Here is a 25589-nt window from a genome sequence, read left to right as displayed (position 1 = left end):
CCATTTTTTTTTCTCTTTTTTGCGTTTAAAAACATGAACTAATTAGCTTTTGTATTTCACTTGCCTACAATTAAACCGCCATTAAACCCTGTACACCGTTAGTTTACCCCCGTTTTCTTTAATACCCCGTTTTTGTACCCTTTAGCCTCCCAGTTTTAAAGCTTGCTAACCACATCCACCTCCTTCTGCCAGTATCGTCGCAGGAAATCCACCACCACCGGTACGACATGTTCCGGCTCGGTCAGATGTACATGGTGCGATCCGGGCACGTACACCACCTCATACTTGGGGTTTGCTTTCTTCAAAATGTCCACCATTTGGTCGAAACCCTCCTTCGAACCGGGGTACGGTGAATCCATCGCTTTCACCGTCAGAAACGGTGCCGTGATACGTTTCCCCAGCTCCGCATTAACATCGTCCGACCAACCGGAAATAACGTTATACTTCATACGATTGTCCCGATCGAAGTAGTACTTGCCGGGAAATTTGCGCGATGGCTTTATGTTACGCTGCAGCAGATAGGGACAGGTTTCGCGCGACACCGAAGCAGCCGTCCCTTCGTACAGCCGGTCCATCATCTCTTCGTACGTGTAGGATGGGGGTTCCGATTTTTCCTGATTCCTTAGATCGGCCTGTATAAACTTGAGCACCTGTTTGTGCATACGCTCCGGGAAGCGGTCGGGATAGAAGCTGAGCGGCTTGAGCGCATCGAGCCCGATCAGTAGATCGACCTTGTCCGGGAACAGGGCGGCAAAGATGAACATTATGACGGCGCCCATGGAGTGTGCCATCAGGGACACCTTGGACCAGCCGTACTCGCGCATAATGCGCAGGATGAGCGGGATACAGTCGACCTGGAAGTAGGACATACCGTCCGGGATGCGGGAGGAATATCCATGGCCGGGTAGATCGATCGCGAGGAAGCTTACGTCGGGCGGCAGTAGGGGAATGAGCCGATCGAACGTACCGCTGTTATCGAGCCATCCGTGTAGGCACAGGATGGGGCGAACATTTTTCGGTCCAAACCACTTCCCAGCGATGCTGCCGTACGGGACGGGTATTTGCACTTCAGTTACCTTGATGGAAGAGGAAAAGAAAGCAAAGGTAAGCGGTAAAGCTGCAATGGAATCTCCTCTAAAGGCCAAGAAATTGTCTTACACCGTTCTGTTTGTCTTGCAGCTCGATAAAGCGAATCAGCGGATGATGCTCCACGTTACTGATGGCTCGACGGCTCTCTTCATCGTCTTGCTGCGAGGCGGTAGGATTGGTTTGAACTGCTCGAGCCTGCTTGGATGCCATGATAACCGTGCGGGGGCTGCTGTGCCTTTTTTGCTCCGTGGCGGCAGGTTGGCGACGATGGTTTTCGTGTGTCTGCTGCCACCGCGCGTTTGGATACGATTGATAATGGGGTGAAACCCGTGGAGCTCTACGATGCATGTGTTTGTGTGTGCGTGAAGAGAATTAAGTGCGTGTGCACTGAACTGTAAATGGTGCACGGAAACACATAAACCCTTGCCGGGCAGTTAGGTTAGGTGAGTATGTAGGTCAGTAGGGAACTGTAATTAGATCGTTTTCCTATTAGATTTTCTGTTTAAATTCAGCGGTTTTAAAAGATTTAGGAAAAAAAACACAATTTAATAATCATTTACTATTGACCAAGAATAACCTTCGATCAAGTTTAGTTAATTTTACACGGTTTTTGTTGAAAAATAACTAGAAAAATATCGTCTAACGTCTAACACCAAGCGTTACAAGCATCCAATTGGAATGTACAATCGTATCTTATCCAATAAGATTTTAGTTTGAAGTTTGTAATCTAATAGGAATCATCTATCAGAAACCCATTTCAACGGTTCAAAACCACGTGCTTCGGAGCAATTTGATGCTAAAAAAACGTTATTTTCAAACTTTTTGTGATTTATCCTCCATTAATCTTCCCATTTATTGCAATGATGAAACGTCTTTCCAGGTTAAACATCCCGTCGAGGTAGTAAAGTGCATTCTTTCAATCGTTTGTTTTTATTACTCTCTAAATCAATAAATTAACCCCGCATTGCCCGCGTTCACCTTTCAACCCATTTCATCCTCTCTCCTCCTTCCAGTACTTGCCGAGAAACCGTCCCACAATCGGCACCACCTTTTCCGGCTCGGTCAGATGCAGATGATGCGTACTGTCCACAAACTCCAGCTCAAACTGTGGATTGTTCCGCTTCACCAGCTCCACAAACTCATCAAAGTACTTGCGCTCCTCGTAGTACGGCGAGTGTTTCGCCTTGATGAACAGGTACGGCTGCACCACCCGCTTGGCCAGCTCCAAATTGATCGCCTGATCCCAGCCCATCCCCAGCCCGTACTTTAGCCGGCTGTCCCGCGTAAAGTAGTACCGGTCGGGATGGAGCGTTGATTTGCGCGTGTTACGATACAGCAGAAACGGAGCCGCCTCACGGGTGACCGATTTGTTCGTGCCAAGATGCAGCCGTTCTATTAGCTCCTCGTACGGGTAGGCCGGTGGTTCGGACTTTTCCCGATTCCTCGCATCCGCCAGCAGTGACTGGGGCAGGCGTTTTTCCAACCGACCCGGGAATTTGGCCGCATCGGCAATGTGAGGTTTGAGCGCATCGATGCCAATGTAAAAGTCGACCTTATCGGGGAAGGTTGAGGTGAACAGAAAGCTTATGATGGAACCCATCGAGTGGCCCATTAGCGAGAGCTTCTTCCAGCGGTACTCGCGCATCACGTGGAACAGGCTGAGCGTGTTGTCCAGCGTGTGGTACATCATGCCGTCCGGGATGCGGGAGGACAGCCCATGGCCGGGAAGGTCCAGCGCCAGGAAGCTCATGTGCTTCGGCAGCAGCGGGATCAGCCGATCGAACGTGCCTGCATTATCCTGCCAGCCGTGAATGCACACGATCGGCCGTACGTTCCGTGGGCCCCACCACTTGCCGGCAATCTCACCGTACGGCACCGGAATGCGCACCTCCTCCACCTGAAAGTGTTGCGAAAAAGGGGGAGAATGATTTATGACCACTTCCACTGGACTTTGGTCTCTTCGCACGCGCTCGCTTGCGCCTACTTACGTCATGTTGCCGATCGTGCTCCTCCACCAGATCGTGCGCCTGATGGTGATGGCTGTATCGTACGGCCGTCCGCTGAACGATTCCTCTCGTTTCGTGGGAAAACAGTGAACCGAGCAAGGATTTCACCAACATCACACCACTGCCCTTAACCACCATGGTGATGAAATGACCTTCTCCGTTTCGGTACAGGGGTTTTGTGGCTGGCACACTCCCGCCGTGTGTGCGCGTTGTCAACTGATGCTGGTGATATCAACGCACGATGAACAGGCAATTTTATGCGATGGAACTACTCCTTATCACGGCACACACTTCCGCATTGTCCAGTGGATGTGTGTGTGTATATGGAAAAATACGCTCCGGGGACACCAAGCATTACGACACCAAGGGGCACATTGTTTCATTCATTTCATTTTGCTTCAGCTGGCAAAGGTAGAGCGGGACTTGACAGCGTGTACCGCGTACGCATGTGTGAGTGGCACCGTTTTTAGTAACGGAGTCGGAATTTCAAGCTTACTTGAATGGGGGGGTAAGTTTCCATAGCAAGAGCAAGCACGAGCGAGAGATTCAACACACCGTTAGGGACAGTTCAAGCCGGTTTGAAATTGCTCACTGCTTCAAGGGTGCATTGCTATGCTGGTTGAAGGGTTGTAAACAAAGTAGGGTAGTGTTGGTGACATTCACCCGAACATATGATTAGAAGGGTGATGTTACATTCATCCCTTAAATGTTGGCCTTTTTTTTGGATTAAATTTAACTATTTTATGGAATGATTTTGTTGTAATTTTGCGTTCTTTTAGAAAATATAGTTTAAAGATGGTTTGGATTTATCAATAATTATTAAAATTATTTAAATTAAATAAAAATAAAAATAAATGTCTTTATCTCTTGTTTTTATTAAAAAATGGCAGAATTGTATGAAATGATCACCACCTTTGGGTTTTTTTTCTTCAAATTGTGTTAAAGAACCAGGCGACTGATTGAATTAGAGAGAGCGATAGGAAATTGGCGGGTACGAGATCTGTACGATAATGCTTATCAGATGCACGTGCTTTCGGCACTGCTTTTCCAGCTAAATGTTGCGTCGTTGGTACGATTCTTAAGCCTCTTAAATAGCAATATGAACAAAGAGTCTTATCTATCCCTTAAGCATTTAAGTTTAATGATTAAAATGTTATTTTAAAAGTACTTTTCAACTCTTTAATGCCACATAGATTTTCTATTGTGATAGCAGCACCGTGCAATCAACGATCGATCGATGTCTCTCTGTGGGTAACCAGGGCCGTAATAATCGAATCACGCGCATCTTGCCACTTCAAAATCGTATCTTATTTAAATAGCCAATCGTTTTAACAACTTAGCGCAACTCTAGATATTGTAGTGTGTTATCATGCTTGATAACACACAAATAACTAGCGCTTATTTTAAAACGAATCTCAACACCCCACTCGAACAGCGATTGGTTTCAGTTTCGTATCCGTCAACGCACCGGTAAGATCGGCCGGCCTGAGAAAGGGCACGTAAGGTTTCCTTCCCTCTATATTTCCCCGTTTTCATTCGTCGCCTGCACGCTTAGTCATCGCTGCCGAAGCGGGCACCGTAATAGGATCCCGCCGTCTACCGACCTTCCGTTTTCGTAACCCGACGAGAGGAGCTACCTGAGGAAACACGCAACGGGGAGAGGGCGTGCTGCTTATAATACAGTCACAGTGGCGAAAAGCAAAAGCAAGGAAAAGAAAAGGGAGCGAGAGCAAAGCCGAAAGCAAACACCACCACCGAGTCCGAAAAAACATGGCTAAGCAAATCGGCACCGGACGGGCTGGAGGAGAAGACGGACTGATAACGCATCATATTCAACATCACCGTCGCTGCAGATCGCTCATCAGCAGGACGGTATTAGTCGTGTTGTGTTTTGCGCTCGCCGCTAATCAATACCAGTCGGGATCGGGGACAGTTGTAGTAGCAGCAGCAGCAGCAAGTACCACCACTCCGCCCGTACAAGTGACCCGCTGGCTGGGGAAGCTATCCCGCTACGTACAGTTTCGCGGCGGAAAGACACCGTTAACCTGCCAGGGAATGATGGAAGGAGGCGGACCACCTTCGGAGAGTACGCTGATCACGTGGGAAAAGCAATACTCCCCATCGGCGTGGAGCGTTCGCTTTCCAACGCCCGCCGAAGTGATCGACTTTCATGTGAAGTTTGTAAAAAGTGGTTAGTGGATGTTGTTTTTTGTCATCCTCGTGTTATTCGAGATTATTCCTAGATGTCGTCGTGCACAATCACACGCTAAATCAACACGCTTTTCGTTACAGAAAGCGACAAGAACAGGGAGCAGCTGGAAACGCTGCTGGACGTCCCGTACGGCAGTGGCGATCGGGACAAGGTCGACATTTACGGTGAAAATCTGCCCCCGGATGCACCGCTGTTTGTGTACGTGCACGGTGGCTACTGGCAGATGCTGGAGAAGGAAACGTCCGCCTATCCGGCGAAGCCGCTCGTCGACCGTGGCGTGCGGGTGATGATCGTGGGCTACGAGCTGTGCCCGGAGGTAACGCTGGAGGAGCTGGTACGGCAGATGAAGGCGGCCGGAGAGTTTGTGCTGAACTATGCCACCGAAAATGGTGTCCGGTAAGATAGGGGGTGTAGCTTCCCTTTTTTAAATTCATTTAACAACCGTTTTCCTCTCTCCACACGCATCTCCAGACACATCTCGATCGCGGGCCATTCGGCTGGTGCTCACCTGATCGCTAGCATGCTGGACCGCCCGTTCATGGATGCGGTTGGCGAGGAGCTTGCCCTGCTCAAGGATGTGTATCTCATCTCGGGCGTTTACAATGTGCAGGAGCTACGCTACACGAAGAGTGTGAACAAGGACAATCTGCTTGGTATCAATGATGGGAATGCAAAATCGCTATCCCCGCTGTACGCTAGCTACGAGCATCTGCGACCGATTGTCGAGCAGCAGGGGGATGGGGCTCTGCGGTTTCACGTGTACGTTGCCGAGCATGATAGTGATGTGTTTCGTGAGATGGCGGTTAAGATGAGTGAACTGTTGCGATCGTACGGGATGCGGTGCGATTTGAGCGTGCTGCCCGGGCTCGATCACTTTGATATAGTGGAAAAGCTTGCCTCCGCTGACTACACGATCACGGCCGCTATCTTGGCCGGTGTGGCGACGGCTGGGGAGAAGAGTTAGGGGAAATGGGGGGTAAATAATGTGTTAAAACGATTGTTTTTTTGAATAAAATTTAAATTGCAATACTCACACCGTTGATACGTCCAATGAATTCAAATGTTGTCATACAGCATACTGGAATTTCTTTTCGGCGAGTGATTTACACCGACTTTCGTGTATGTTAAAGTGGAAAAATACGTTTCGTCACATTAATTTTTATTCCGATGTTTCTGTTGTGTGTTGTTGTCTTTAGACTCTTTTCTTTCATTTAATTTTCACAGAATGGCTCTCTCTCTCTCTCTGTTCTCAACCAGGAAACCTCCCATACCAATCCATTGATTTGGGCTGGATTATTTCCTCTACTACACACATCTTCCCTTTCGTGTGATTTGTTTGTGGAAAAGCTTTCGGTATTTCAGTCGCTTGACAAATATCTGTCCGAATTAAAGAAGAGAAGCAGCACAATTATGGTGGATCGCTTCCGATTATGCTGCAGCTATTACATGGTCAAAATTTTACACAGAAAGAAAAGGGGGGAAATTAAATAAGGGCTCTCTCGCGGGGGCTTCTATTCATAGAAGGAAGTCCCGGTCGTGCCCAATTTCGTCTTGAATTTGAAATCTAGACTAGACACCGTCGTCTCTTTATCTCCTTTTACAGTCTATGTTAATTTTAAAAAGAAAGTAAAGTGTTGAAAGGAGTTTTTTTTGTGAAAAGCAAAACAAAAGAAGGAAGAGAAATTGTGAAAGTGTGAGGAAAAGGTTCGAAAAAATTGCACCTGTTAACACTTATTTTTACAACATTCCGACTTCGGTTCGTAGCCTTAGACCCTAGTGGTCTCCTTCTTTCGGACCGCTGCTGCTGCTGCTTAACGATCGCACAACACGAGATCAGGCGAAATATGATAAACCCTATTTACACGCTCAGCTTTGTGGTGGCGGTGGTGGTGTTGGTGATGACGTTTGGCAAATGCTACGAATCTAGCACTATTAGCTCATCGTCATCGGAAATGACCACATCCTCGAACGTGTCCGGTCGGACGTTCTCCTTCGTGGTGGATTCAAATTCGTCCTCATCATCGTCTTCCTCATCCTCTTCGTCATCATCCTCATCCTCGTCATCATCATCCTCCTCGTCTTCGGTATCGTGTAGTGTGGTGGTTTCCGTTTCTCCATTCGCAACGGTGTCTTTACTGTTGGTGGCGGCCACAGGCTGGCGGCTTGTGTCCGTAGCACTCCGTTTATTGCTGCTACTGCTGGATGGCATCGGTACGGAACTTTGGCTGGTATTAGTAGTAGTAATGGTGGTGGTGGTGGCGGAGGTGCTGCTACTTTCCTTGTCCGCTTTGTGCTTCTTTTCGTGCTCTTCCTCCTTATTGGTAAGTTCCTTTTCGGCATATCTTTGGATGGGGGAGAAGAATAAATCGTAATTATTACATTGTTTGGGAGATTTTGTCCTCAGAGAAACCCTGTATAGAGCCTTTATAGCGATAAAGGAATATGAACGCAGTGCTGCAAAATTGTCACTGTCAATGTCGTTAAAAAAAATCTGGCTTAAACAAAATCCATGTCAGCGTCACGTACTCAATTGTGATGATCAGAGGTGATACTCAAAACGATTGATCTCAAACGAACAATCAAATGCTTCGTGACGTTTTTGCGACCATCGCTTGGTCAGTCACTATGTCATGACTTTTTTTGTTGTACAGTGATCAGTTCTGCAAAATGTCACTGTCATGGTTATGACAAATTGCGGTTGAAACAAAATACATGTCAGCGTCACGAGCTCTACTGTGATGATCAGAGGCGAGCCTCAAACAGTTGGTGCGACCATCATATGCTTGGTGACATTGTGTGCAACCAACTCTTGGTCAGTCACTTGGTCGTGACATTTTGTATCGGTGATCATCACGATAGTCATAGGAGATATGCGGTGCTTGCGAGTGGTTCCAAGAAACAATATGAGCATGTTTTAAAGCTCTGTTGGACCCGACAGATAATCAAAACAGACAGAGTGAGAAAGAATGCCCATGTTGTTGCATGAGACAAAACGCCAACTAAATTCCAAGAATGTCGTGAATATCACCGACAGAAAATGTCGCGACGAAGTGAGTGACCAAGAGTAAGGTGCTAAACAAAAAGTCACCAAGCATGTGATGGACCCACCAACTGTTTGAGTCTCACCTCTGATCATCTCGGTTGAGTACGTGAGATGCGCCGTCATTAAGTACAGCTTGTCAGTCAGAGTTTCACGTTTAACTCAAGTCAAGTTCAATTCACATGTCGTTTTTGGGCATGTCATGACGCACTTTCATTGAGTATCAGCCGTGAGCACCAAGCTACCACGCATATGTTTCTTGGTTTTCGTTGGGGAACAATCTCGGGATGCTCATGACATTTTGCAGCAACGTGATCATAGGTTTCACTTCGAACATTAACGCTCATTAAACAACATAGGAAAAGAACCTTGATACTCACTTATCAATGATTTTGTTCACCTTGCTGTAGTGCTTCCCGTTCTCCTCCAGCTTTTCCCGCAGCTTCGGATCGACCGTGGCCGGATCCTTCTCCTCCCCCGTATGGTACATCACCGTCTCGTACAGGTCCGTCTTTCGCCGCTTCTGCAGCTGCTTTCCCACCTTGATGAACGCATCCTGCGCGATCCGGTTCATCCGCTCCACGCCCAGCCCATACGCGTGCTTAATGTTGCAGTGCTGCAAACATTTCAGCACATCGCGAAAGTTCGGGAACGTGTTCGTCCGATTGACGAACTGCGACAGCGTGCGATTAAACTCCCCGTACTGTGTGCCCTGAAAGCAGATCGGTTTCCGCACGAGCCGGTGCGCGTTCTTGCTCTCCCCCGTGATGTCGCACAGCTTCTCGTACACCTCGAACGCGCGCTTCTTGTACCGCTCCGCCATCACGTAGGTGGAGTTGGTTTCGTGATTAAAGTCCACCTCCGCCTCCTCCATCTGCTGGATGCGCTTCATCAGTACGTAGAGCGTCCGGTTGAGGCGCGTGATCTGTCGATCCTTTTTGCTGGTGGTGCTGTTCCTGTCACTGTCGGCACTGTTGTTCGCCACTCCATCAGCGGGGGTTGGACTTGTAGCCCTCGTGACGCCTGCTGCAGCGGGATTGTCTTTTTCGTCGGCAGCGGTTGCCACGCAGCGCGATTTCCGCCGCGCATTCAGCTCCTCCACAATGTTCGCCAGCTTGAGAAAGACGAGATTCGGTGTGGCCCGCACCTCGGCCGTCACCTTCGTAACCGCCTTTTTGAAGCTTTTCGAGCCGATGTAGTCCGGGTGCACGATCTCGTAGTACCGGATCAGTTTGCGCTCGATCAGCGTTTCCATGTCCTTCGAGCTGTCCGCCTTGCGGCACGCATCGAGCAGCTCCTGGAACTCTTTGCCGATTGGGTTCTTCTTCTCCACCGTCGGTTTCTTCCCTTGGACTGAAGATCTTTTCTCACTCCGACCGCCGGTGGCGGTGCTGCCGCCGGTAGTGTTTAGCTCCGTCGTATCGTCGTTCGCCGTGCTGTTGCGGGAGCTGGCCGGTGTTGACCCCTGCACCGAGCCGGAACGCTCCCGCCGTTTGCCACCATCATCGTCATCGCCACCACCACCACCACCGACGGCGAGCTTTTGCTGGTACTGCTTAATTTCCTGCTCCCAATCATCCGAGTAGGTGATTGGCGCGAAGTTTTCACTCCCAACGATAATGGGCCCACCGGCACTGCCGCTGTTGTTGTTGTTGTTGTTGTTGTGGGGAGGTGTTTTATCGTTCGACCACCGCCTTTCCGCCTGCAGGTTCGACGCGATCGTGATCGGTTTGATGCGCTTCCGCTGTGGTTCCTGTTGTGCTGCACCACCGCCGCCTGCTGCTGCTGCTGTGTTGGATGCACCACCGGCTGATGCACTGTTTACACCGTTCGGCTTAGAATTGCCAATGGCGGAGGCAGCGTCCCCTGTGCCCGCGGGCGATAGTTGGGCGGCTTTGCGTTTCTTCACATTGGCCGGGCTTTCCATAATCACCTAAAATGGCAAAACGAAACGAACCAAACAACAAACCCCCCCATTGTTAATTATGCTTGTGTTTATCTGTATGCGCGCCTGTACGGGCGGGCTGTCAATTCGGGAATGGGCAACACACACAGCAAAAAAAAAAGCGACAGTAGACAGTAGGCGCGCTAAAAGTTTGATCTCGCTTTCTTTTCTGCTGCTGCTTGCTCGTCCGCTGCAATTTCGCGCCCACTGTAATCCACTGTAGCCTGGCGGCGGTCGCAGGGATAACAACAAATTAAAGTGGACAAAGATAACTCACCCCATCATCCGAGTCCGAATCGAGCACAATTACCGACGACGATGGTTCCATGATGGTTTACAATTTCCTGCCCCGAAAAACATTTACTTATTTATGCACGTACACACAACCGGTCCCTCGTCGACTGTTCGCGCGCGCACACATTAGCGTGTTTTAATTTTTTATTGTTTTTTTTTGGTTTTTTTTCCTCTCGAAAGCGGGCAATCGTTTGGTTCTCGCCTCTACACACAAAGCTCGCGGAGAGAACGACGCGACGTCAATTGCCTTTCATGCGTACCTGCCTACTTTTGCTATTCGCATCTCGGTACAGATCATTATTACGCGACCTACGATGGCACGCACACACAGGACGGAACGTGCACGCACATCAACACATAGAACGTGTGTGAGAAAATAGGCACACATAAAAAAGCCATACACATCCAGGGCGCCCTTGCATTGCACTTCTAACGATGCATCTTTAAGGGTTAATTTGTTTGCGGATACGCGGTATGGTTGTGTTGGTGTGTGTGTGCGCGCGCTGTCATTCTTTGTCAATTGCAGCCGTGTGTTGATCAACAATTTGTTCTATGCTCTGCTTTAGGGAGCGTGGAAAAAGCGGGAAAATCATTGAAATTGTGCAATATTTGGGATTGTGAGGGATAGTTATGATAAGAAGGGTAATTTTGGACCAGCAATAATTAATCGTAAATTGCTAAATGGTTTGTTTATCTAATGCACATCCCATTAGGGTCATATCACGTACACATATGCAATTACGGGCGCAATTTTGATGTATACATGTCATTCTGGTAGAGAACATATTGGGTTAATCTGTAAGTTTGGTTATTAATTATATTCTCAAAAATATTGATTATATAACAGTTGAATTAATTGTTCTTTTATTTGAAATCATGTCTTAAGTGACCGTTAACGATAACGAACAATATGATCGATCGAGGACTACGAGGTTTGTTTTTTTTTTTATATTTAGAAGCCAGAGGACTCAAAGAGGACTCACTACCACTCCAGAGGAAGTGGTAAAAAAGCATGTAATTTTCATCAGAGTTTCTTACATCATTTAAAAAATAAATAAAATCTAATGGTTATTCTACCAAACAAATCAGAACAGGACGAGAGTTCAAATGACAGTTGTAATTTTCATTTTTAAAATGATAGATTGGGGTAGTTAACCATCTCTTGCAATCGTGATGTTCGTCATTAAAGGTTTGAAACTTCGATAACCACTCAGGATCCAGCAATGGATAATCAAGGTAGTTGTTAAGCAGAAGTCGTACATTGAAATTTCAGTGCGAAGAAGCGTTTGTTAGCAGCTGACCGTTATTTCAAGACAGTTTTGCACGGAGAGACGAATGAAGCAGAGATGCTCGAAAACTCTATACACTAAACAATCAACCGTTTTGCATGCGAAGATCATTTCTTATTCGTAGGAAAGATAAAGCTTGTCAAATAAATCACAAATAACTCATCTAAGTGATAAATAACTGTCAAGTTTTATAGCATTTGTCATCGCACTAGAAACGAAATGAAATCATTTCACACACACACCACAGATTTAAGATTTTTACGGAATTTTATTCACATGCCCCACCAAATACAACATAGTATGTATTTTAATAGTTCCTGAAAGAGAGAGAAAAAATAATATAATTAGTAATAATCCAGAATTTTCAAAATAGAAAGGCCAAAAGGGATATAAACTTACTTAGACAGGATACCGTCCTTCTTGGCCAGACGAACGATGCAATCGTCCGATTCGCCCATACGGCGGATCTCACCGCAGATGGCGTACACCTTGGACGTGTCCAGCATGCGGCCAGTCTCCGGGTCTACGTCGACGATGTTGATCTGGATGGAGGCATGATCCTTGGCGTGGATGATGCGGTTGCTCGAAGAGCTGCGGAATCGCAACACGATCAGAGAACGAAAAGTGAGGTTAGGCACGTAAACAAAATCCGGGCCCACTGCTGGATGATGGTTCACACGGCAATCACACCCCACTTAACCCAGATTTTACATGGTTTTTTGGCAAAGTACTTCAAACAAGGATGTAACGAACGGGATCTTTGCAATCCTTGGCTGATCCCTGTTCCCGACACGTGTTTACGATGGTTGTGTGCGTGTGTCACCATCCGTAGCGAGCACACAGGGCCCCCATTCGCCCGTGCATGCGAAACTTACCACTTGCGGGGGCAGTACAGATCAACAAACTCTCCAGCATCGTTCTCCATTTTGGATTGCTACGGAAGAGAAAATGCGTTAGCAAGCGATTTCGGCACAATTTTCGTTATTTGCAGCAATTTTACAGGGTAAAAAACTCACTTTTAGTCAGAGGATTTCTGGACCGACAACAACGATTGACAAATGGCGGCGAAAGAAAGAGAGAAGGAAGAAATGTGCGACAGCCGCATTTGACAGCTGTTCCGCGGTTTGACAGCAGAGCTGCAAGAACGGGTTCTGGCGACTGCAAGATTATCTTGAGCGTTGGAAATTTTCTTGATTTTTCAAAAACAAACACCGAAAGAAGAGCCTCGTGTGAAAAATGTGGTCGCTTTGTGTTTTTTGGTAATTACAATAAAAAATAAAACAGTTTTAGTTAGTTTTTAATAGTTTTTAAAGTGATCGTTCGTTTTGCGTTCGAAGAAGCTTCCGCGGCCTTTGTTGACATTCGAAAGCTTTGTGCTTGGTCCGTCGTGCGAAACAGGTGGTGGTAGGCCATGGAAAACTTGCAAAAGCGTCGCCGGAAACGATGCATCGAAGCTTCGCGTCGTGGGAAATCGTCCTTGCCGGTTCTTGTGTGTGCGTGCGCGTGTGTGTGTATACGGTTGCATCGGAATGTAAATATTGTGAGTGTCAAAAGTAAAACGGTGCAAATGTTTCACTAGCTGGGTGGTTTTGGCAGTAAACAACAAGAAATTGCAGGTAGTTTTCCTCTTTATCCCCATGTCCTTTTGTAGCCGGAGAGCTTTTCCCCTGGCAGGAAGCTTTCCCACCAGCCCAGCAAGTTGAATCCTTTCCTGTGTGGGACGTAAACAAAACAGGCATATCTAACGAATCTGTTCACCTTTCTCCATTAGCAGGATGGTGCGTACGCAAACCGCGTTTCCGGTTTCGGCCGGAGGGGGAGAGAGAGAGAGACCGGATATGGGGCTATAAATAGAATAGGACACCGTCGTCACCAATGGATTACGCAAACACGGGAATCCGTCGTAAGAGCGAGGCCTCCCGAGCAGCGTTCCGATTCGTTGCGGTTGTCCATTTATCTTCCCTTCTAATGGCACACGCACACAGTTGCCCCGTGGTTGCTCAAGAATGAAGATGGCCGGAGCCGGGGCGCCGGAAGTAGCGTGAAAGCGAATGTCAGAAACAGCGACAGAAACAGCCGAAAGAGACGGGCGCGAAGGCGAAGAAAGCAATGGCTCGATGATGGTGGGCTTTTACGAAGCCCGGCTCCGGTTACCGATTTGGAGTTTTTCTTTTCCTTTGAGCTCCTGTAGCAGGTCCTTGTTGTGCTGTCGGAAATGGACCCGCCCCGCCTGCCTGGTGTGTGGTTTTCTTACCCGTGTCCTCCCCACCATCGTTGCCCACCAACGATCGATTTGGATGCAAAGATAAAACCGTTTTGTTGATTACGGTTTTATTGGTAAGGAAAGTGGTCGCACAAACACACCACTACGCCCGTGACCATGAGGAGAGTGGGGAGGGTGTGGGCCACGCCGTGCGTACCAATATACACGTGCTTCGTTCGGTTCCCCTTCTTTCGCATAATCCATGCGTCATGACACTGATGGCCTGAACGAACGCACCCGCAGCGGTGCTGCCGTTCGATGGACTCGACTTTCCATCGCGAGTGGAGGGTTGCTTTCTATGCTGCTGCCGGTTTTGCTGGCGATTCAAATTCAATCACGCACATGCACCCCGCGATAACCGTTGCTTTCCTCTCGGTAGCGCATTCCTCCGGTACATGACCTCCAAAAAGTCGGCTACATATGCACCGTTGCCGCCGTTGCTTCCGCCACTGGCCAAGCAGCGAAGGAGGGGAAGCAAAACGAATGGCGGTACAGCGGGAAACAATGGTTAATGTGGTAGAAAACAAAAGGAAAAGTGTTGCACCTCGTGCGTGTGTGTGTTTGAGGATGGTAATAGTTAACCGAAACTTTTGCCTTTTGACGCTTATGGTGGGATTTTAACCATCTGTTTTGATGGTTGAGGGTGGGCTTAGGGGGGAAGAGATGGGCAATATTATCGATCAAGTGAGAAGTTAAAGAAAGTCTGTCGACGGACGGTGGGGCTATGCAAATCGAACAATGTCTAATCTACTGCCTCTACATACATCACATCTTGCTTTGGGGTAATGGAGATTTAAATTGAGAAAGCTTATTTTTGGCGTTAAATTATCTATCGTATTTTATGCTTGCTTCTATGCGGCATTCTAATCACTCTGAAACTCATAATATGATAGTAGTTCCTGCGTATCGAACGATCGGTTCACACATGGTTTGATACATTCATTCTTACTCCCTGCCTTTGAGGGTGTGAGGTCCTGCAGATAGACCGCTACTGCTTATGGTCCAGTATCTTCCCAAAAAAAAACGCTTGGTTTATCTAATTTATACTAAGAAATTTTCAACTATCGCCACTTTTACATTGAGTTAATGGTCGCTCATAGTGATCTACGACAATCTCATAAGTTCCATCAGAAAAGCGCGATAGAATTCCAATTGGATTCCGTTTTAGCCTCTCCAATAAGGGTACCATAGATTCCACTTCCCGTGACACAAAACCCAATAAAGGGATAGTTTTATCATCAGCGCGCTAAAATTATTACTTCCGTTGCAAAAGAGTGAAGAAAGAGAGTCCCAAAAGTATCAGAACCCTTTAAAATACCTGTAAACCGATCGTGATCGTGAACCAAATTAGCAATGTAATTATGGTTAGGAGTAACGCGCATTACATTTGTTTTCTTCCTGGCTTGGATGGCGAAATTTTTATGTGAAACTTAAAAAAAAATCGCTGTGAATAGTTCATTAACCAGTAGATGAGTAAGTTTATGGTTCGGAGCACGTACTATATCAGTTTCTGAACTGGAACTGGTTCCTTCCTTGTCAGAGACAATGCTAGGTACAGTTCTTAAATCGGAATAAGTTCAGTATTAGTTACAGCAACAGCAAGGAATCGGGAACAATTTTAGGACCGGTATGGGTTCAGTATCAGATACAGGAACTGATATGGATTAGGGATCAAATCCATTTTTTTACGTTCCTGAACCTGTATGTGCCCAAGATCAGTTCCTGGATCAGAATGGGGCCAGGCTATGTTCTGTATGGGTTCGTTATCGGTTTCAGGACCGGTAAGAGCTCAGCATCAAATCCAGGACCTGTATGGGCTCAATGTTCAGTTTCAGTCAGTTTCAATACCTTAATGGGTTCAAGATCAATTCTAGGACCATTATGGATTTGGGTTCAGTTCCAGGATCCGTGTAGGGTCGTGGCCAATTTTGAGAAGTGTATATGATTGTGATCAGTTCCGGTAACTGATGTTCCGGTAACTGAATCAGTTTCTCTTGATGTCCCTCTTGGATTGAAGAGACTGGTAACTACGTTGTATAACCGGACTAAATGCACTAGTCAGAAACAAATTGCAACTGAGCTTCTCAAGACCGATATGCTGCTATTTATTACCCACTAATTGTACCGTTCTATTCATCATTGTATGTAACAGGTGACATCATCGCCAACAGTCTCCAACACCAAGAAGATCTCGCTCCAGCAAGTGCACTGTATTGACATTAACATCATAAAACATAAAACTCGCCTACTAGATGTATTTTGCGTTCTTATCGTACCGGTTGAACCTTCCTGAAGCCTTTTTATTGCATCTGCGGCCTAGAGTAAGAGAAATTCTTATCAAGAAGCAGCAGCAGCCCCATTGACACCACTGCGTGGTCCGTTATCAAGCAACTACCAGGTGAAGATAAAAATTGTACCTATATCGGTGCCACCAAACCAAGCCACAGGTTGTGGTTCTGGTGTTTTTTTTCTGTTTACCGGACCATCCCGGCGGCTGTACGTACCGTACAGGGCGACAAAGTGTTACTCTTCTCTCCGTGTGCTTTCGTGCTCCGATGTGATTGCACAACAAGTCCCCGGCAAGTGGCCGCAAATATCTAGGTGAGATGATGACGAGCGCCCGGCTTTAGACGCGTCCAGATGCGAAATTCCATCGATACCGGTTGTTTTGTGGTTAGCGCGGTTTGGCCCTGCGCGCCCAGTTATCTAAGCGAGTATTTGCTCCGGATACAGTGTCCAAAAGGAGGCGGAAGACAGGTTCCTTGGTTGGTAAGCCCATCACATTGAAACCGTTTTTTTTTTTGCTCTAAAAGAGACTCCCAGTGAGTTCTATTTGGATCGTTCCTCGTTTTACGGACCATCCAGTTCTTGACTCCATTCCATTGGGCTTGTTGCGAGAGACCTTGGGAAGGGTGTGTGTGTGTTGTACGCATTGCAGTATGCATCTTCGAGTTCAGTAACACGTGGAAAATCGACACGAAAAAGGCGGCCAGCCAGCCGGTTAGTTGTGGTTGCGGAGCAAGAGCGAGAGAGAGACAGATGGGAAAGTGAACGCATACGGGCGGTGGTGGCGTGTGCCGTTCCGCACCTCCATCGTCAACACACACACACACACGCATATGGTCCAAAACGGGGAGGGAGGAAAGAAGTAGCGCTGCGAGATGCGCGCGCCCGATCGTAGGCAATACACGCGTGTCTGGTGCCGTTCAACCGCGTGCCCTTTTTCTCCTCCACCTTCTTCGGATGCACTTACCTGGCAAGTAGAGTGGATAATGGGAGGGTTTCTTCGCCCGTCAGTGGTTACCGTTTGGCTTTTGGGTAGCAAGTCGGGTGGTGGTGGTGGTGGTAGCGATAGTGCTTGAATTGGTTTAATGATGTTTATATTTCCGATCCCCCCGGGCGCGCGCTTGCAGTCTCGTGCGAATCGTGATCGGCTGTGGAAGGAAAATCAACACGATTGTTTTCCGTCCGTCCGTACCGAGTGTGTGTGTTAGTGGGGGGAGTATAGATATATTTTTAAATATCGATCACACGCGTGCCGCCGATTCGAGCTGAGCGCTCGAAAGGGGAATACCGATCGATCAGCTGTTGATCCATCCACCCACTTAGAACCAGGTGGGCTTGTTTGGTGTGATTAAGACCAGGTGATTCATTGTTTTGAAACAAACACACACACGCACAGTGTGTGTTATCTGTGGTGTGTGCATCGGTGTGACAAATATAAGATCAACCAGGCAAAAGCAAGTTCTAATTCCACTTCTCCGTTGCTGCTGTCTGCGGTTGGCGCGTGGCATGTGTTGTGGTGTGGCCCTACGTGGGTGATACGTTTCATTAGTGTCGTGTGTGTTCTGTATTCGTTCTGGAAGTTGTTACAGCTCATTTAGTGCTGCTTAGTGGTTCCGTGTGTGTCGTCTCGTTTCTACTGGTGGTTGATTAGAGTTTGCAAAACTAGTAAAAAAAGTGTGTTTATGTTTGTTAATATTTTTGGATTTCACAACAAAAATCAACGGCACGCATAGGTAAGCTGCGATCATCCCCGATCGAGATTGAAGAAAATTGGCAACATTAAGCAAAAATACACATACAGAAGTTTGTTTTTGATTAGTGCAGGATTAAATGTATATTTTTTTATTGGAACTGATCATCTTTGTCATATTTCGTTTTGGGTTTGCCGGACTACCCGGGCCATCGCTTCGTGCAACTAGGATTTGCCGGTAACAGCCCTGCCAAAGTGAATTAGGATATGATTATTTTAATTTTAAATTGTAATTCAGAGTTTTCGGTTCAAAACTTACTCTGCTGCTCTGTCAACTAATCCGTTCGTTAGTGTGTCCGATGTATCCGATCCGTGGACGGTCTGCATGCACTCGGAGCAAATCAGAAAGATGGCGATCAGCAGCAACAGGAAGAAGCTAAAGTTGGCCATGATTTTTGGGTAATTTTTTGGCTTGTTGCTTTGCGATTGTGTCCACAGAACGGAACTATGCCCGAGGATGTCAATTGTGGTTGCTTTTATACCCGGACCAGTTGCGCTTGGGGTAGCATTTTTATTGTAAAGTCGTGCGAAGTATTGATGTCGGAACTCCTTTACTAATTGCTCACGTTTGTGATAGTCACGAAACCATATAGAGCTCATATTTCATACAAAGTAGTAGATATGGAACGAGTGTTTTATAGTAGTTTACCCAGGAACAGTCTAGTGTCTGTCTAGTTGGATTAGATGATGTGGAAACGATTTTTTCCAGATTTTTTGGTACTACTCAGCAGTCTTAGTCAATAATTTTGTTTAAATTCATTATTCGATTGCCTTAATTGTCTGTTGAAAATTTTAAGAATTTTCAAAACCTAATATTTTCCTAATTTCTTCTATCCCATTTTGTAGTCCACGCATTAGATTAATGTTTTTTTTTTCCCAAGAACTACTGTTGCACAAGTCATCTTACAGGGGTTTTGAAAATTTTAGGACACTTTCTTGACACTGGCTTACTTTATATGACTTTATACGACGGAAATTGGACTCTACGGCAACCTTTTCGGACAGACTCATTGGAATTCCAATTGGATTCTAAAAAGGATGCCCCACAGTCCACTTCACGCAAGAAATAGTGTCCCAAAACTATGAGAATTCCTCGAAAAACCCTGTTAACAACTGTTACATGCTCACCCTCGTCGTTAAAGGTGCAAACGCAACCTTATAGTGGCGCTTTTGCCCTTATTTTCTAAAAAAAAAAGTAGAAAAAACAATAGCAATCATTTCTGATTTATACAATAACCATTTTAACCAAATATGATCATGAATTTGGAATTTTTGCTAACGAAAATGCCTTATTAAATAGAGATCACGTTTTACTAGGTTTTTTCAGTGATCAGATATGATTTTAACCTCATTTCATTAGTCAATTTCCATTCCAGTAAGGCCGTGCTGCAATGATAGATCCCAAGATTTTCAGTTAAATCAGTATTTGATACATTTCTAAAGCTATCTCAGCTTTGTTCCATCAAATCTTCTTCTTCTTCTTCTTTGGCTCAACAACCGTTGTCGGTCAAGGCCTGCCTGTACCACTTGTGGGCTTGGCTTTCAGTGACTAATTGATTTCCCCCCATAGCAGGATAGTCAGTCCTACGTATGGCGGCACGGTCCATTTGGGGATTGAACCCATGACGGGCATGTTGTTAAATCGTACGAGTTGACGACTGTTCCATCAAATATGGTTGAAAAATTAATAGAAATAATTGATTAAATCCATGTTCATGATTCCATGGAAAAATGTACAGTGAGAAGCATTAACAAAAGGACATAAATTGCTACGAAAAAGTGAAAATTATTTTATTTCCCCGTATCTCTCAATTCTTATCCGCATTTCATTCAAAAGAATCCATTCAAATTGGAGGAACCAGTAAAAAGAGATAGATATTTCTAAGTACTGCATACATTCTTACTAATATATGCTCTATTAGAATTAAGTTACATAGTTAAACTATACCTGGATCACTTTGTTTGGTAATTGTATACTTAACATTTCTATATTGTTATTACTAAAACCTTATAAAGGCTACTGGGCACACTCAGTAATAGGTTAGATGTCTCTCCGATTGTTGTAACATCAATCTATTCTTTCGAATGTTCTGTTAACAAATTAAATTCAATTAAAAAAACACAAAACACATGAAGAAGTTTGTTTTTGATTAGTGCAGGATTACATGTATATTATTTATTGGAATTAGCCATTTTGGTCGTATCTTGGGTTTTTTCCTTTCGGCGGATTACCCCGATTTTTTCGATTCGGCGGATTACTAACCGGGCCACCTCTTCTTGCTATTAGCGAGTGCCGCCTAAAACACTTAAAATAAATAAATCACAATGTGAATTTGTCGTAAATTTTCAATGTTTCGGTTTCTGTTAAAAACTTACCCCGATGTTTTGTCCGTTAGTCCGCTCGCTACACCACCCCCCGATGTATCCGCTCCGTAAACTGCCTCCATGCAGTCGGAGAAAATCAAAAAGATCGCGACCAGCAACAACAGGAAGAAGCTAAGGTTGGCCATGGTTTTTTCTGTTTGTTTGTTTGGGGTGGCTTAGGCTTTTCGTTTTAGGCGATTGTGTCCACAGAATGGAACTGTACCAGAGGATGGCAAATGAGGTTGCTTATATACCCAGAATAGTTGCGGCAAGTATTTTTATTGTAAAGTCGTGCATAAATATTGATGTCCACTGGAACTTCCTTACTAATTGCTCACGTTTGGTTGTTTTGCACTGTATGAAATAGTCACGAAATCATAAAATGTAGTAGATACATAAGCTAGGAGTATTTTGTTGCCGCTTGCTCCGGAACAGTTTGGTAGCCATCTGTTTGAGCTTGTTTGTTCCTAAGAATTGGCACACTTAGGAATAAATATTGTCTGGAAAAATACGAAACTTTTGCATTACAAACGAAATATTTCGTTAAATTACTCAATATATTTTGCTATAGCTCATTTCTAGCTTGCAAATTATGGATCAGATATTGACCATGAACTCGGAAGATTTCTGAACAAAAGCAGTGTACATCAGATCTACATTCAATAGATTTGATAGATTAGATTATGATAGATTCATTAGGCTCCTGGAGCGCTCCGTATCGTGTTTGACGTGGCGTAACAACGGTAAAGACCCAATGTCTAGAAACATTTACAAGACTATCTTAGCTTCGTTCAATCTAAGATGTTGATAAATTGAAGTTGAAGAAAGCAATGGCCCGAATGGCCAATTAATCGAACTCATTGATCAACTCTCTGTGTCCATGATTGCATGAAACAGTGTGCAAATTTGAATGAAAAACATCAACAAAAAGTTCGGAAATTTGCTAGAAAAATGCAAAAAAAGATGCAGATGATTTAAAGATACTGCGTTGTACCTCAATGATGTATGCTTTAGTAGAATGAAGTTATATACCTAAGCTACTTCTCGGTGTTTTAATCAATACAGGGTTTTCCACCATTTAATCGGTCGGTTCCCATGATTTTTGGTGCGTTTCCACGATTTTTTGATCAAATCCAATTGATTTTTGTTTCGTTCCCATAATTTGTTGGTATTTTCCGATTGGATATCAATACAATTGGACCAAAAAATTCTGGGAAACGACCAAAAAATCGTGGAAACGCACCAAAAAAATATGGGAACCCACCAAAAATTGATGGGAACCAACCAATAAATCGTAGGAAACCCTGTAAATCCGCCTAATTTGTCTAATCAGACAAAGCTGATGACAGATCGATGTCTTATTGGACCGATAGTTTTGGCCCGATGATGTCATCTGGTGCCCAGAATCTAACCAAATCTAGCCATTTCACATTCGGAACAAATCTTTCCCTTACGAAAATGAGTAAACATCAAAAAAGGATTTAATTTGTGTACGGAACATGTTATTTCCTAATGGGATTCTTAAATCAAACCAGCACCCGTATGGGACTAGATGAGTTGCTGCAATCCGCTTCTTGCCTACACTCGTTGGTTTGGCGTGAAGCAAAAACGACCCCAAAACTCGCGATCCTCGTTCCACGGCTCTAATTTCCGACAACTAAAACTTCACTCATAGACACAAAACTACTAGACATAATAGGAGCTCAATTATTAGCAAACAAATTATTTGATAGACTCCGATTATCTCCTTAGCGCGAGAGGTGTTTCGTCCTCCCCCTTCCAATCGGGTATCATTAAGCACTCTAGCCCCACTGGAGGCGCGCCCTAAGAGAAGTAGGAAGCTCCTCGCAGCCCATTAGCGCGCGATGAAAGGTTGTATGTTGTCGCTCTTCAGCAAAACGCGACCCTCAATCCACACACACACATTAACCTGTTCCTAATTTATACCCCATCTCTCCCCGCTGGTTTGTTGGATCGATAAAGTGTATCCGCTCTTGGTGTGACCCGTTTGCATGGAATCAATAATTAGCACTTTGAAGTCAACAACAACGACGACGGATCCACGAACCTTCCTTCTTGAAGTTCAACCCGCCCAGTAGATGGGGAGAGGGAAGGGGACCCCTCCATGCTATTAAGTCACCGTTAATGCCTTCCGAATGTCAAACCATTGACTCCGGCTCCGGCTGCCGAAGGCTGATTTGTGTGCTGCCTGCCAGAATGGTGCTAAAATTTGCACCCTATTGCTACACCTTCGCCATGTGCGCGAAAGGGACAAGCCAGACAAGAAGAAGGCGCGCGTGTGTGTGTGTGTGGGGGAACCCAGAAAGTGGAGCCATTTAGGGAAAGGGTTATCAGACGAAGCTCCAGCAATGGAGAACTTTGTCGCAAAAGTTAGCTGGTGGAAAATGCAAATCTATTATACCCGGGGACCGTGCAAAACCGCACACAGAGGAGTAGCTTCCGAGCAGCATGCAGAAGTTCAAAGTTCTCGATGTACTACTGTGCACTCCGTGTGTCGCTGCAAGCAGTTGAGCGCTTTTATGAGGCTGCTGCATGCCAGTCGAGTCCGGAGCTCGGAATAGTTATTTGCATCGGTATGTGCTAGTGGGGCGTTTGCTAAGTGATATCAGGCAAACGATTTCTGTAGCAACCCTGTACCAAACCACCCACCCACCCAATCCAAATCCCAAGCAAGTGTGGCGTGTGGCGGCTCTCCGACTGTTCAATCATTCGCGTCACGTCCGGAAAAGCTCGGGCGAGTTTGGGGATCGCATTTAAGGGAAAACCTGCCACTCCGATATTTGAATGTCCCTGTCTCTCACCCTACACACTCACTGTGCAGTTCCTCAGTTGGGGAGACGTGTGGAAAAACTGTGCCTGTATGTGCACATGTATGCACTTCCGGCAGGCGGCAAGCACACGCTGCTCCATACTCCCGCACTACATTTCTCTGTGAAGGGTGTGAAGAACGTGGCCACCATTTCCTTCTCCTCCTCCTTCTTGCTGTAAGTGTTTGGGGTGGAATGCAAATTAGGAAATTCGAAAACAATATACACTCTAACCACGCGACAGAACGGAGAACTCACTACCGGCGCGACGTATGACGGTAGAGAGATCGGTGGTTTGTCTGCTGTTCGCGCGCAAAACTTTCACCATTTGGTTGTAATAACAAACCCCAAAAACTATGGCGAGACGACACTCACTCCCCACTGCTATTACACACGGGGCTCACTACCGCACCGTCAGCGAAACGAAAGGTGTCAGAGGTTCGCGTTTACGCTGCGAATTATACCGTAATACGCGCCAAAAGGTGCTGACCTATTTTGGGGCCTTGACGTTGATACACCGAGTGTTGGAGCGGATTTTGTTGCTTTGTTTTGGGCGCCGAAAGATGGGTGAAGTTTTGAAGCCATGCAGCTAAGCATAATTGTGCCTCCGGGAGATGCGTTCTGGAGCGCGAGTCATTCTTGGAACTGAAATGTGACATATCTGGGCATAATTATGAGTGTGGTATATCTGGAAGTCAGTGGGAAATTTATTATTGGGCCCCTTTCCGTTTTAAGATCGTTGGTTGATCTCAGCCTATCAGCTGTTTGCTTTGTATAGCAGTTTTCGAGCAGCAATCAAAGTGGCTACAATTTACAGGTGGGCTTATCCCAAGGTGTATGTAATAAGAAGGATGATTTTCATAGCTTTTGCTACTGAATGAAGATTTCAGGTGTGTTTTGTGTTTTGGTCAAGCTATCAGAAAGCCTGTTTGAGCAATAGACCTGTCCTGTCAAAAAGTGACATTCAAATTTGGCTATAAAAAACATACTTCAATTCTAAATTCCACCACCTGATCTCTTTAATGCACCTTGGGATAAATGAAAACGTACCAATTGACATTTTCGAGCTCGAAAATCGGGCGATTTCTTTTAAACTGACGCCTTAAATTTCACTTAAACTTCACCAGCTTAAGGGACTTTTAGAACAAGCCGGTCTCGTAGTACAGTCGTCAACTCGTACGACTTAACAACATGCCCGTCATGGGTTCAATCCCCAAATAGACCGCGCCGCCATAGGACTGACTATCTTGCTATGGGGGGGGATCAATTAGTCACTGAAAGCCAAGCCCACAAGTGGGTACAGGCAGGCCTTGACCGACATCGGTTGTTGAGCCAAAGAAGCAGAAGAAGAAGAAGAAGAAGAAGAAGTCCTTTAAAATCGACTGTGATGTGTCCTTTTCATTGTTTTCTTCTCTGTACTTTGGGAAAAAACGTTTTTCATCCTTATCACTGATCGTATAGTCATTTTATACGAACAAGTTTCTAACTTTGAGGCTGAAATAATCTAGGCTGAAAATCACAGGCTGGTTTTGTGTGTGGTTTTGGCATGATTTCAGCCACCAACTGTCAAACTCCATATAAAAAAGCTGACTAGTATCGTGAAAGGACTCATTATTGGAATCTGATTAAATCTTTCGTATACCTTATATCGTTACCATGAACCAAAATCTTATTGGATTCGGCAGAACTTCTCATTGCGTCCGTCGGGGGAAGTTCGAGATATCGAAAACTTCCCAAAAATAACCCCTTTTTCCGCGTTCGTCAATGATCATAGGATGGTTTTCCAATTAATCGATACGCACGCACGGGCCAGCCGAGGCACATTATTTGCCGATCATTCTGGTTCTGACCCTCTAAATTGCTGCTGTATTTATAGACCCACAGCAGTGCATGCGCTTCTGCTCGTGCACGGCCAACTTTTCCCCGGTCTGATGGCGACCAGATAGGCGACCATGCCAGATACACCTCCCGGCCAACCTTGCGGAGGCAGCAGCAGATCGGTAAGCCGAGCTCGCACAAAAACCGTTTCGCTCCCGGGAAGCCGTGTGTGTGTGGGTGGCGCACTCGTCACAGTGAAACAGATACGCCTTCCAAGGAGTGGCGTATGCGACGGCTGCCTCTGGTGTGCTGAAGGAAGGAAGGCAAAGTTTATATAATTGTAGTTTAGCAAAAGTTTTGCAATATTACCCACACACGCGCGCTCGCGCGCTGTACCGGCGATGA

At 45.8% G+C, this 25589-nt stretch overlaps 5 protein-coding genes and 2 long non-coding RNA genes across 11 annotated transcripts in view; 2 read left to right on the top strand and 5 right to left on the bottom strand.

Moving 5' to 3' along the window:
- Positions 1-15: 15 nt before the first annotated feature.
- LOC120900262 (probable serine hydrolase) lies at positions 16-1417 on the bottom strand. Its single transcript, XM_040307029.1, has 2 exons — positions 1159-1417; positions 16-1076 (listed from the first exon to the last, which is right to left on the bottom strand). Exons 1-2 carry the CDS (start codon positions 1297-1299, stop codon positions 156-158), a joined length of 1062 nt encoding a protein of 353 aa, XP_040162963.1. The 5' UTR covers positions 1300-1417; the 3' UTR covers positions 16-155.
- A 545-nt stretch (positions 1418-1962) lies between these two features.
- On the bottom strand, positions 1963-10910 carry LOC120899689. The gene is made up of 7 exons (XM_040305799.1): positions 10570-10910; positions 8728-10280; positions 7227-7649; positions 6011-6254; positions 5816-5920; positions 3078-3317; positions 1963-2986 (listed from the first exon to the last, which is right to left on the bottom strand). The coding sequence occupies exons 1-7, from the start codon at positions 10618-10620 to the stop codon at positions 2081-2083; spliced, it is 3522 nt and encodes a 1173-aa protein (XP_040161733.1). The 5' UTR covers positions 10621-10910; the 3' UTR covers positions 1963-2080.
- On the top strand, positions 4449-6351 carry LOC120900261 (kynurenine formamidase). 2 transcript variants are annotated; one of them, XM_040307028.1, is made up of 4 exons: positions 4449-4565; positions 4651-5286; positions 5388-5703; positions 5779-6351. In XM_040307028.1, the coding sequence occupies exons 2-4, from the start codon at positions 4866-4868 to the stop codon at positions 6269-6271; spliced, it is 1230 nt and encodes a 409-aa protein (XP_040162962.1). In that variant the 5' UTR covers positions 4449-4565; positions 4651-4865; the 3' UTR covers positions 6272-6351. The 2 variants fall into 2 exon arrangements, with proteins under 2 accessions (XP_040162962.1, XP_040162961.1); XM_040307027.1 differs by having other exon boundaries at positions 4513-5286.
- Positions 10911-12123: 1213 nt separating the features above from the next.
- On the bottom strand, positions 12124-13008 carry LOC120901911 (40S ribosomal protein S21). 2 transcript variants are annotated; one of them, XM_040310276.1, is made up of 4 exons: positions 12892-13008; positions 12751-12809; positions 12275-12466; positions 12124-12192 (listed from the first exon to the last, which is right to left on the bottom strand). In XM_040310276.1, the coding sequence occupies exons 2-4, from the start codon at positions 12798-12800 to the stop codon at positions 12183-12185; spliced, it is 252 nt and encodes an 83-aa protein (XP_040166210.1). In that variant the 5' UTR covers positions 12801-12809; positions 12892-13008; the 3' UTR covers positions 12124-12182. The 2 variants fall into 2 exon arrangements, with proteins under 2 accessions (XP_040166210.1, XP_040166211.1); XM_040310277.1 differs by lacking the exon at positions 12124-12192 and having other exon boundaries at positions 12271-12466.
- Positions 13009-13089: 81 nt separating this feature from the next.
- The window catches only part of LOC120901910 (ankyrin repeat domain-containing protein 29), a 222822-nt gene continuing 210322 nt past the window's right edge, over positions 13090-25589 (top strand). Inside the window, exon 1 of one of the 3 annotated variants that reach the window (XM_040310273.1) lies at positions 13090-13491. The gene's annotated coding sequence lies outside the window, so the exon portion shown is untranslated. Of the gene's footprint in view, positions 13492-16639; positions 16740-17566; positions 18158-25589 lie in introns of those variants that run through there. The other 2 variants (XM_040310275.1, XM_040310274.1) reach the window with 2 other exon arrangements.
- Positions 18229-18631, bottom strand: LOC120901913. The gene is made up of 2 exons (XR_005739340.1): positions 18434-18631; positions 18229-18361 (listed from the first exon to the last, which is right to left on the bottom strand). It is a non-coding gene; the product is annotated as an uncharacterized LOC120901913 (long non-coding RNA).
- Positions 20314-25568, bottom strand: LOC120901912. The gene is made up of 4 exons (XR_005739339.1): positions 25554-25568; positions 25009-25493; positions 20551-20892; positions 20314-20479 (listed from the first exon to the last, which is right to left on the bottom strand). It is a non-coding gene; the product is annotated as an uncharacterized LOC120901912 (long non-coding RNA).

The sequence above is a fragment of the Anopheles arabiensis genome, chromosome 3 (assembly GCF_016920715.1).
Source record: "Anopheles arabiensis isolate DONGOLA chromosome 3, AaraD3, whole genome shotgun sequence".
Classification (NCBI taxonomy): domain Eukaryota; kingdom Metazoa; phylum Arthropoda; class Insecta; order Diptera; family Culicidae; genus Anopheles; species Anopheles arabiensis.
This window is presented reverse-complemented; position numbering and strand designations above follow the sequence as displayed.

What these genes read in the sequence shown, in the direction of transcription:
- LOC120901911 (XM_040310276.1), bottom strand. Translation starts at nt 12,800, where the DNA reads ATGGAGAACGATGCTGGAGAGTTTGTTGATCTGTACTGCCCCCGCAAG. An exon ending in CTGTACTGCCCCCGCAAGTG is followed by an intron (nt 12,467 to 12,750) that starts GTAAGTTTCGCA and finishes GCGATTCCGCAG; the next exon opens with CTCTTCGAGCAACCGCATCA.
- LOC120899689 (XM_040305799.1), bottom strand. Translation starts at nt 10,620, where the DNA reads ATGGAACCATCGTCGTCGGTAATTGTGCTCGATTCGGACTCGGATGAT. An exon ending in ATTCGGACTCGGATGATGGG is followed by an intron (nt 10,281 to 10,569) that starts GTGAGTTATCTT and finishes TTGCCATTTTAG; the next exon opens with GTGATTATGGAAAGCCCGGC. An exon ending in TCCAGCATGCTAGCGATCAG is followed by an intron (nt 3,318 to 5,815) that starts GTGAGCACCAGC and finishes TGATATCACCAG; the next exon opens with CATCAGTTGACAACGCGCAC.
- LOC120900261 (XM_040307028.1), top strand. Translation starts at nt 4,866, where the DNA reads ATGGCTAAGCAAATCGGCACCGGACGGGCTGGAGGAGAAGACGGACTG. An exon ending in TGTGAAGTTTGTAAAAAGTG is followed by an intron (nt 5,287 to 5,387) that starts GTTAGTGGATGT and finishes TTTTCGTTACAG; the next exon opens with AAAGCGACAAGAACAGGGAG. An exon ending in GCCACCGAAAATGGTGTCCG is followed by an intron (nt 5,704 to 5,778) that starts GTAAGATAGGGG and finishes ACGCATCTCCAG; the next exon opens with ACACATCTCGATCGCGGGCC.
- LOC120900262 (XM_040307029.1), bottom strand. Translation starts at nt 1,299, where the DNA reads ATGGCATCCAAGCAGGCTCGAGCAGTTCAAACCAATCCTACCGCCTCG. An exon ending in TGCAAGACAAACAGAACGGT is followed by an intron (nt 1,077 to 1,158) that starts GTAAGACAATTT and finishes TCTTCCATCAAG; the next exon opens with GTAACTGAAGTGCAAATACC.